Source organism: Numenius arquata, chromosome 7 (genome assembly GCF_964106895.1).
Source record: "Numenius arquata chromosome 7, bNumArq3.hap1.1, whole genome shotgun sequence".
NCBI classification, from domain to species: domain Eukaryota; kingdom Metazoa; phylum Chordata; class Aves; order Charadriiformes; family Scolopacidae; genus Numenius; species Numenius arquata.
This window is the reverse complement of record NC_133582.1, coordinates 34,315,499-34,325,945: the sequence shown is the minus strand read 5'-3', so window position 1 is coordinate 34,325,945 and position 10,447 is coordinate 34,315,499. Positions and strand designations below refer to the sequence as shown.

At 45.3% G+C, this 10,447-nt stretch overlaps 1 protein-coding gene across 4 annotated transcripts in view; it reads left to right on the top strand.

The window, feature by feature from the left end:
• The first annotated feature begins 251 nt into the window (after nucleotides 1-251).
• Nucleotides 252-10,447, top strand: part of MAP4K3 (mitogen-activated protein kinase kinase kinase kinase 3) — an 84,917-nt gene continuing 74,721 nt past the window's right edge. For all 4 annotated transcript variants that reach the window (XM_074150619.1, XM_074150618.1, XM_074150617.1 and 1 more), the window contains exon 1: nucleotides 252-514. In XM_074150619.1, the coding sequence (XP_074006720.1) occupies nucleotides 407-514 (108 nt within the window). In that variant the 5' untranslated portion in view covers nucleotides 252-406. The remainder of the gene's footprint in view (nucleotides 515-10,447) is intronic.

Below are 10,447 nucleotides of genomic sequence, written 5' to 3'. Positions count from 1 at the left end.
CAGCCGCCGCCAGCGCGCACAGGCTCGGCTCGGCAGGGCCCGCTGCTCGGCACCGCCCCGCGCGGCAGAGGCAGAGGGAGGCGCCTAGCGCAGCCCTCCCCCGGCACGCCCCCCCGGGACGAGGTGCAGGGACCCCCCAGGCGCCGGGAGCTCCGCGGGGCGGGGGACGTCGCGACACCCGCGGCGCGGGGCCGTGCAGTGCGGCGGGCGCATGCGCAGGAAAGGTAGCCCGGCCTAGTGCCGGCCTGCGCAGGCGCAAGGGTCGGAGAGGAGGAGCGGCGCCATGTTGCTGGAGCGGACCGGGGGGAGGCGGTGAGCGCCCTGGTACCGGCTCCCCTCCCCCTCTCCTCAGCCTCCCCGCCCCCGGTCTGGGGGGCTGTGGCTGAGCGGGGCCTTCCTCGGCATCATGAGCGGCGGCGGCGGCCGTGTGTGCGACCTGTCCCGGCGCAACCCCCAGGAGGACTTCGAGCTCATCCAGCGCATCGGCAGCGGCACCTACGGAGACGTTTACAAGGTAGACGTATAGCACCTTCGGAGGGGGAGGGGGCGCGTGTCGTTTCCCCTTCCCTCCCCTTCCCTTCCCTCCCCTTCTCTCCCTTCCCCTCCCACGGCGGTGGGTTCCGTTTCCAAGCGACCGGCTCGAAACCCCTCCGAAATCTGAGGGGGGCTTCCACTGCCAAGCGACGCGCCTCTCCCCCCGGCCTTGAGGGTCTCCCCAGTCCCAGCGGGGTCTGTCCCGCTGTCTGGCGGCGTGTAGATGCCCGGCCTGGCCGCCTCCGGCTCCCTTCCAGAAGGGCCTTGCCTCCCGCGCCTCTGCCTGCCGCCGGCCTGGCCGTGTCTCCGGCTTGGCCGGCCTGTGCGAGGACCCCCGGGGGTCGCCTGAGCACTTGGGGGCGGCCGGGCCCTGTCGCCGGCGCGGGGCTGGCGGTGTGGGGCCGCTGCGCTCTCCCGGATTCGTGCAGCCGTGGAGCTGCCCCAGGAGCCGATTCTTGCCGCTGCTGGCTTGGAGTATCTGCTTCACGGGCGGAGCCTGGGGGTCGGCTCCCCTCCACACCGAGCCGCGAGCTGTGCGGGTCGCGGGAAGCGCACTTTTGCTCGCTCGTTTCCAGCCCAAATGGCACTTTAAATCAGGTGCCTGAAGGCGACCAGGCCTGTTCATCTCGGCTGCTGCTTCCCTCGCTGTCTTGGGTGGAAATACCAGTGTTTTGTTCTCGTGTTTCTGTAAAGCGTGAGGCTGACGTGAGGGCAAACTGGGGCGTCAGGAAAGGTGTCGTTAGGATCAGAGTCTTTCATGATCCTGCCCTAACTTCAGAAACGTAGGAAAAGCGAAGCTAAAGCAACATCAGCCGAACATAAGTTTGAGTTTTTGGGCTTTACGGTGTACTTTGAGACTTTTCTTTGCTCTGCAGTGTATGTTGTTATTTGCGTATCCAGTTGAACTCTTGCCTGGTGGGATGTGGCAGCCTGTCAGGTAGGATGGTGCTGTTTGTGAGCTGCTCGTTTGGTGGTGGAGCAGAGGGGAGAACTGAAATTTTGTGCAGCCTTTTGGAAGCATCGCTTTAACCGTGTGCTTTCCAAGTGTATTCTGGTCTGTTTTTGTCATCACAGGGTGGGCGTGTGTGTTTAAGAAAACTTGTTTTGGTAGGCAGGGCTGTAAAGTAACATTTAGAGCTGTTCCACAATTCGAGGTGCAAAAAACTGGTGCTGATGCTGACTTTGACTCTAAGTGAATGTGCCTTGAGTGAAGTCTTGTATGGGTTGGGGTGATTTTGGTTTAATCTCAACTTGCTTAAATGTTATTAAAGTTTCAGGACCTAATCCTCCTGTTACTGTGCTCTTAGTGTGCTAACTCCCTGCTTTATTTGTTTAATTGAAAGGGGTTTTTTATGTTGCTTTCCCCACCTTGCCAGCTTTCTTTGAGTATTAGTGTACTATGCCGAGTCTAATTGGCTTTACGCTCTGTTTTATTGTTTTTCTGCAAACTTATCTTGATGTGCTCAGCTCTATTTCTGTTGCAGTTTTTAACTGTTTTAACTGGCATATTGACTCTGTGATATCTTAACAGATTTTTTTTTGGTGCTCTGTACATGATTTTGATGGATGTGAATTATCCAAGTCATCTGCGTTTACAGTTTAATTTTAAAGATGTTACCTCCAACCATAGAGTGAATATTTACATTTGCAATACCACTATGCATCTGAAACCTGATAAGTTTCATTTGATTTGTCAAGGTTTTATTGATGACTGTCATACTTACATTGCAGTAGCCTTCAGTTTGGTGCTCTGTGAGTGGCCAGTGTTTGGCACTGCTTGTGAGGGTTTTTTTATTTGAGGCAACTCAAACACACCCACCCACCCCTCAGAGTGGATTTCTTTATGTTTACAATCTGCCTGTGGCAGCTGAGATGGAAGGTGATATATCAGGACTAGGCTGGTATTATTTACTACGTCCAGATGAGAGAGAGCTAAGTGCTTTCTGATTAAGTTGTGGACAGTGTAGGGAAAATGCAATGTGCTTTTCTCCTGGATGGATTATTGCCTGTTTCATTTTGAGGCAAGGTCTTGCTTGATGTGTCTTCAATGTAGAGTATGAAAGCCCAAAAATAATAATGAAAGCAGTTTACTTTTAACATGACAAAGAGGAAGTAATGTAGTCCTATGTGTCATCCACATGTGAGCTTACTAGGACTTTATCTTAAATTTGTGAGGGGTTTCATAAAGCCACTTTTCATTTGATTCGTTCTGTCATCTGTGGGTGAACTTTGTAGTTGATGAAATAATTGTGTGAAGTTGAGATTAGTTGTGTGATGATGGTGCTCATCAGTGGTGGGATTTCAGCAGAGTGGATCCAAGCTCTGGATGTACTCTGGCAGCTTCAAACTTTTCTTTGTCAATTGTGGTTTTCCTCCCTTAGCAGGGAGAGCCATGTAGGGAGGTATTTCTGCTGTTAGTTAATGGGGATTATTGCTTTAACAAAATGACGATCTTGTTATGTTGACATTCTTGCTATATGCTGACCTTTCTGTAACCTGCTTTCCTGGCAAAGTGTTGAGGAGCTGAAAGCAGAACAGCAGACTGGCACCTACTTCCTTGCTCTGTTTTAATTGAACTGAGCTACAGCAGGGCATGTTTGAGTTAAATGTTTGATTTGTTTGTTGTTTTTTTTTTTAACTATATTTAAAAAAAAAAAAATGAGGCAGAGTCTCTACTCTGAAGATTTGTGAATTTGAAGTAAGAGCCCATGGTGCGGACTAAACTACTGAGACTCAAAGGGAACGTGGATATGGGTCAGATTGATACGCAAATACAGATTTTTAGGTTGAACCATTATTTTATAATTATCTGCCCTCCCACCCAAGTCAGCTTTCAAAGAGGCCTTGGAGAAGACGATAATGATTTCATCACAAGAAAGGTAATGGGTAACTTGTTCATGCCATTAGCTCTCTATCAAATATGCACAGTCAAGACTGATGTGTCTCTTCTAACTAGCATCGGTGTAAGTTTGTTATAGGAGATGAGGCTTCATCTGATTGCTTAGTTCTTACTGTATGCCAGGGACATAAACATTGGATGTAACACTGGTTTTGGTGAGGTTCTGAAAGAGAGATGATGATTGGGTTTTTAAATTATTTCAGTGAAGCTATGTTGCTTTGTTAGATAAGTAAAATATGTTGTTAATATTGCAGCATTCTCATTGGAAGTTTAAGTAAAACACAGGACTTAAAATCTGTTCCCTTGTCCAAGAGATGTTTCCTCTCAAGAGGGCTGAAATTATTGGTGAAATCGAGTTACTGCTTTGTTGGATGGTTGATGTATCTATAACAAAACACAGACAGACGATCTGCAAATAGTGGTGTGGTTTTTTTGTAGTGGAAGATTCTTGAGTGTTGCATAGCACACTTTGATTTGTATGGTTTTGTTTTCTGTGCCTCAGTAAACTTACTTGTCTGGTAATTAATTTAGCTTCATCTAAAGTCTAATTAAGAGACTGACAGCAAAATTGCTTTTCGGATTGCAGTTACATGTGAGGAAAAACCTTGAATTTCACCTTCTGTTTCTGTCAAATTTTCTCATCCAAAATGACACCTGCTAGAAAGGGTGAAAGTTAGTTATGCTGTTGTACAAGTCATTTCTGTCTCTTGTGTTTCTTTATTTCACTGTTACAAAGAATTAATTGTGTAGGATGGTCAGTGTAAAAGAAGAGTTATGTATTTTTGATTGTGAAAAAGAGACACTGTCCTGTCCTGCTCAGTTTCAGGAAATATTCCTAAAGTTAAATGAGGTAGTTGCTTGATTTTGTTTGCTTTGTGTTTATTCCATCTCTCATTTAGACTTTTCTGACTCTTGGTATGAGACTGCCATTCTAATCGTCCCTAGTTGCAGGCCCCCTGTAACTTAGGCCATTCTTTTAGGGTTTGAGTTACAAGTGCTGCACGTGGTATTCTGACAGAGACCGTATTAATAATAATGTTATAATCTCCCTGTTTGCCACCATCCTCATACCTACAGTTTTGGTAGTAACTGCATTTTTTGAAGTACATTCTGAGGCAATTGTAAGTCCATTTCTTTTGTTCTTACGGTTAACTTATATCACAGCATATCTTGGCAATAAAGAATAATTACTGCTTTGGTTTAATAAAGATTGAACTTCATTTGCCATCTCACAGGTGATTAATCCAGTATGAGCGGACCCTTCCACGGATTTGCAGCATCTTTGAAAGGAAAGGCCCTTCTTTTACTTTCCCCTTTACTGAAATTCAAATAGTTGTGATAATTAGGGAGGTTATTGTTCCTGCAAAGGTATCTGTTATACTATGTCCGCCTTATTTAAGTTCTTTTTGTCATTTATGGCTTCAGCCATTTAACAAATGAAGACATGGAAGTCGGTAGGGTGCGCTTTGATTGAGGTCTCATTTTAAAAAAAGAAAAAGCTTGATTTTTCTGCTCCCCAGCCCTTTTGTGTGGGTGTTGGTTTTGGTGAGGGAAGTCATGTAGCTGCCAGCTCAACTGCTTCACGCTGAAACTCCCATTCTGTGGGTATCCCTGGGGAAACACGTGGTGACTGTTACTGCTTTGTGCTGTCAACTGTGTTTTGGAGTCTCTAGTTTCTGACTGATCCTGTGTGTTGTGGGAAGAGAATGTCAAGAACAGATGAACCTGAATTTTGATGAATTCCCATTTTGCAGAGTCCTATGCACGAATCTCGTCTCTCCACGTCTGTGCCCTTGCTCCTCTTTCGTGGGGTGATCCAGTTAGACACCAATTCTTCTACAGCTTTGCTGCTTCTGAAATACTGAAACTGTGTCTTTTGGTTGTGTGCTTTTTGATAAGCATTTTAGTCTTCCTTTCTTCTTGATTGACCTTATATCTGTTGAAGCTCCTTTTGACTTGGCTGGAAATAAATGTCTGTGTTTTGAAGCCTCTCTGTTTCATCTTTAATTGTCTTTTGAAGCTTGTCAGGCAGGCAGAGAGGACTGGATGTTTTGCCATCCTGTTTATACTGAGCTGACTAAGTACTACAGGCTTAGTTTCCAGAACTGTGGATTGCTTAACCAAGAATCCATGCCTTGTGTAGGGATTTTTGTTTGCCTTCATTTCAGATCTTTTTGTTTACATCACCTTTATCAAAGCATTGCTTTCTAAAATTGTAGCTCTGTTGCATTTTAAGGTATGTCTCCTACCAGAAGGTGGAACCTAATTATTTTTTGTGTAATTCTTAGTAATGCAATTCCTGTTAATTATATAACTTTGTAGGATGGGCTAAACTGATGTAAAAGCTCACTGTTGCCTGAGAGGGATGATTCCCTACACTGCTCCTGGCTGTCTTCCCACTTACCTTGCGTTAGCTCTGGCACTCATCATGATGCCCAGGCTGGCTCGGCTCACCTGGCAGAAAACTAAACAAAAAAACCCAAGGAGGCAGGTGGTTTTCTGCTGGCTTGGAGAGTTCAATCAGCTCCTGGGAGAGTGGTGTGGGTTTGAGAGAGGCTGAAGGGGAGGATTGTAGGGCTGGAAGCAAGGGAATTGGGAAGCCGTTTTGGTGTGCTTTCCTGAAGAGCGGAACTAATCCAGGTCAGGAAGCCTGTGTGTACCCTGGGGCCAGTTATCCTGTGAAGCAGCAACTTGTTTAGAGATCGCTCGCTTGCATTTTGTTCAACAATTCATATAGGAGGTAGTCAAAAACAAAGCACCCTGTTGTTTTTGTCGCAGACTTTGCTTTTTGGCCTAGTTTTTGTTGCAGCATTATACACTTTATATTACCAGCTTCCATTTGAAGGACAAACATAAACCTGGCAAGAGATTTACCTCCTTGGGTTTTATGTCTGTGGTTCAGCTGCACAGACCTCTCCTCCTTATGAACCTACTGTTGTGGCATATATTAGTGGCAGCGCTATCTACTAGTCTTTCTCATCCTTTTCTTCTTTCTCCTCCGTTTCAGACACACACCATGCACATCTTTTGCTTGGCTGGTGTTTCCCAAATACAGCACATCTGAGTACTGCCCGTTGCTCTTTGAGTACCTCTGACTACTGCCCCATTGCTCTTTCCTTCTCTGTTTCAGAGTAATAAGGCCTTCCCAGTTGTGAGGCATTTTGGTTAATGATTTTTTTGTATAATGCAGTAACAACAAAACCTGGATTTTCCTAGCTTTTACTTCTAGTGGGTGGCAGTTTTTTATACAACATTTTGGTCTGATATGCTGCTGTTGTCACAGAGACAGTAGCAATTATTTCTTCTTTAATTAGGTAGTGCTTCTCCAGCTTGACTTAGTGGTTGGTGGATTTTTTTAAACTCCTCCCCAGATATGGCAATCTAGATCTCTGGAAGAGTGTTGTTTTAGCTGCTGGTAGAGGCTGAATGAGGATCTTTATATGATTTTCCAGAGCAGACATTGAATAAATGCTGTAAATGTTTAATAAAGTGACTACATGTAGAGGCAGGCATTGTGGGCTGATCTTTGCTTCTGGAAAACCTGTGTAATGCATTACCATTGCCATAGTGAAATCTGCATGTGAAGGAATTAGTTGCAGGCTCTGGCTCATGGAAACAGGGATGGGAGGAAGAGCTCTTGGCTGTTGCTTGTAACCTCATCATCAGAAAGGCTAGGAGTTAGAGCACTTATGGGGCAAGTGGAAACAAAAAATAAATCTGTGTTTTCTTAGATAAGCCTCTTTGAAATTTTTTGGCATTTGCCAACTCCAAAATAACTTGTTTGAAATTGTTATTCGGCTACATATTCTTTATTGATGCTTCAATCTCAAAACCTATAAGTAATTGGCAACTTTAGTGTGATTATGCTAAATGAAGGCATAAGGCAACGTCCTCAACATACTGAGGTATTGTATGGTATGTACATGAGACCCCTCATGGTAAGAGTCAGAGCCAGCTCCAACATGTGTTGAAAAGCATATGGTACTTCAGTCTTTCTTAGTCTCTCATTCATGTGAGCTTAGGCAAGGAATTGTTTCACAGTGGATCATTTCAAAGGTATTTGATGAGATCTAGTAAAACCCCTCTGGGATACCTAATCCTTATCCTTTGCAAGGAATCCTTGCATCACTACAATCAGAATAATCTCTTTTTTATATACTCAGGTTAACCAAGGTAATTTGTGTTCTTACTTGTTACAACACCTTCAGTGAAATAACCCAAATGGAATGGGATGCAAAGTGATAACTTATTCAGATTGTCAACTTCAAGTCATGTTTTCTTAAGTTCATGCCCTTAAGCAGTTGGTGGCCTGCTGCTCCTGAAGGTGTTGGTGACCTGCATTAAATCAGATTTTGTTCCTCTTTTCTCACTTTCATGAGCCCAGGCATATACCGGTCCAGAGAATGACCAGCTGGCTGAAGAGTCCCACTACTGCTGGCATTGAAGAAAGGAAGCAATGCCTAAGCTGAAGGTGAAAAGACACGTTTGTTCTTTCTTCCCACGATTTTCAACAGTTCTTCAGTGTCCTCTTCTCAAAAGAAAATAAAAATCCTAGCTTGTGCTTCAGTGGTGCCACTTTCTGTACCAGAGAATGAAGGCAACTCATGAGATTAAAAGGAACTCCTATTTTTGCTGTTCTTAATGTCTTTGAGTCTTTGTTCCACCATACAGCCATGAGTGGACACTGCTGCCATCAGTGGGATGGGCTAATGATGGCTTACAGGAAAGGCTGCCAAAGAAAAATCTATTTTAAAATTGTTTTTTCTACAGTCTTTCAAGTTTAGACTACTCCTTGACTTTTATAGGATACCCACTAGTCTTGGGATCTATCCTTAACCGTCTGCTTGGAAATTATTTGCAAATGCCAGCACTCCCAGCGTTGCAGAAGAGCATTGCCACACCAAGGAACAGTGGGAGATTTGCGACTGGCTGCACTAGCAATGACCTGGGTAGATCTCTAAACCCAGAAATATACACTGCATTTATTTCCAGGCTTTATTGCTGGCTATTTTTTATAGTCTTACCGCATTTATTTCCCTCCACTTGTGGTTCCACAACCAGCTCTCAAGCTGCCATGTTACCGATCAACACCTTACAATATTCAGTGAGTTTCATGGCCAGTCAATAAAAGGTGTGAGCCATTGAGCTCCTAAAGTGACTTAAATGAGACCATTAGTAAAGGTGGACACCTATCTGCAACTTCTGCAATTCTGGCCTTTTTCATTTGAAAGTGGATGGGAGGAAAAGGCAGAAGCAGGACTGGTCTCACCTTCTGTGCCCTGTTCAGGGAGTGGAGCTGTCACAGCATTCAATGCAGGGATGGTCCAGCGCAGTGCAGCTCTGGGTGGCAAGACTCTCCTGGGGAGAGGAGAGGCTGTAGCTGAACATCCTTCAGGAGCTACTGCTTCAGCGCTGGGCTGCAGCTTTCCTGCCCCCTCCCCATAGCTGGGTTCAGGGGCACAGAAGTGTCCTGAAAGCACTGGGTAAATGGCTACTTGGTTTTTAGTTAGTAGTCAAATGCAACAGTTCTAGAAGAGAAATCATTATTATCATAATATATGTTGCTTATTAATAGCTTTAAAATAAAATTAGCTTCCTTGGTTGCTCAGAGGAATGCAGGCATAAGCATGAGAGCCTCATACAAAATGCAGTTAAGCTGCTGAGTAATTGCTGCTGAAGTTGGCCACAGAGCTGCTGTATATACAAGGGGAATGCTTTCTAACTCTTTCTTGGCTGGCTTGTTTTCTTTGTACCCTTGTGGAACGGGAAGGATGCTGTTGCTGGCGCAGAGTAAGGACCAAGGGGCATGTAGTAAAATGAGCAGGAAGTGTTGCATTGCTCTCATGTGAGCCTTGGAAGCAGTCAGATACGCTGCAGGGTACAGCCCTTGATGCTCCCTGGGCCCTGCTTGTCTGCTGTGAGATCTGTATATGTTATAATTGCTTTGCAGTCTCAGTGGTTGGTTTGCTTATGGATTTTAATATGGAAGTACTGCATAGTCGAGGACTTGCATAAGTTAGGACTGGTTTGTGGCAGCATAGGGTTTCCTGAGCATACTTAAAAACTGCAGATCTTGGTACAAATTAACTGCTTGGTTTTGTTTTTTGTGGTTTGGTGGGTTTTTTTTGGGTTTTTTTTGGATGTGGTTGGCGTTCTGGGCTGTGAGTGCACATTGCCGGCTCACGTTGAGCTTCTCATCCACCAAAACCCCCAATAAGTCCTTCTCCTCAGGGCTGTTCTCAATCCATTCTACGCCCAACCTGTATTTGTGCTTGGAATTGCCCTGACCCAGGTGCAGGACATTCCGCTTGGCCTCTTAAACTTCATGAGGTTTGCACGGGCCCACCTCTCAAGCCTGTCCGGGTCCCTCTGGATGGCATCCCTTCCCTCCAGTGTGTCGACCGCACCACACAGCTTGGTGTCATCAGCAAACTTGCTGATGGTGCACTTAATTCCACTGTCTGTGTCACCGACAAAGATGTTAAACAGCACCGGTCCCGGTACTGACCCCCAAGGAATGCCACTCGTCACTAATCACCATTTGGACTTTGAGCTGTTGACCGCTAATACTTCTGAGTGCAACCATCCAGCTAGTTCCTTATCCACCAAGTGGTCCATCCATCAGATCTGTGCCTTTCCAATTTAGAATCCAGGATGTCATGCAGGACAGTGTCAAACGCTTTGCATAAGTAGAGGTAGATGACGTCTGTTGCTCTTCCATTATCCACCGACGCTGTAATGCTGTCACAGAAGTCCACCAAATTTGTCAGGCACGATTTCCCTTAGTGAAGCCATGTTGGTTGTCACCATTCACCTCCTTATTTTCGATGTGCCTTAGCAAAAAAAAAAAATTTCCAGGAGGATTTGCTCCATGACCTTGCCGGTCACAGAAGTGAGACTGACTGGCCTGTAGTTTCCCAGGTCTTCCTTTTTCCCCCTTCTTAAAAACGGGGGTTGTTTCCCCTCTTCCATTCAGCAGGAACTTCACTGGGCTGCCATGACTTCTCAAATGTG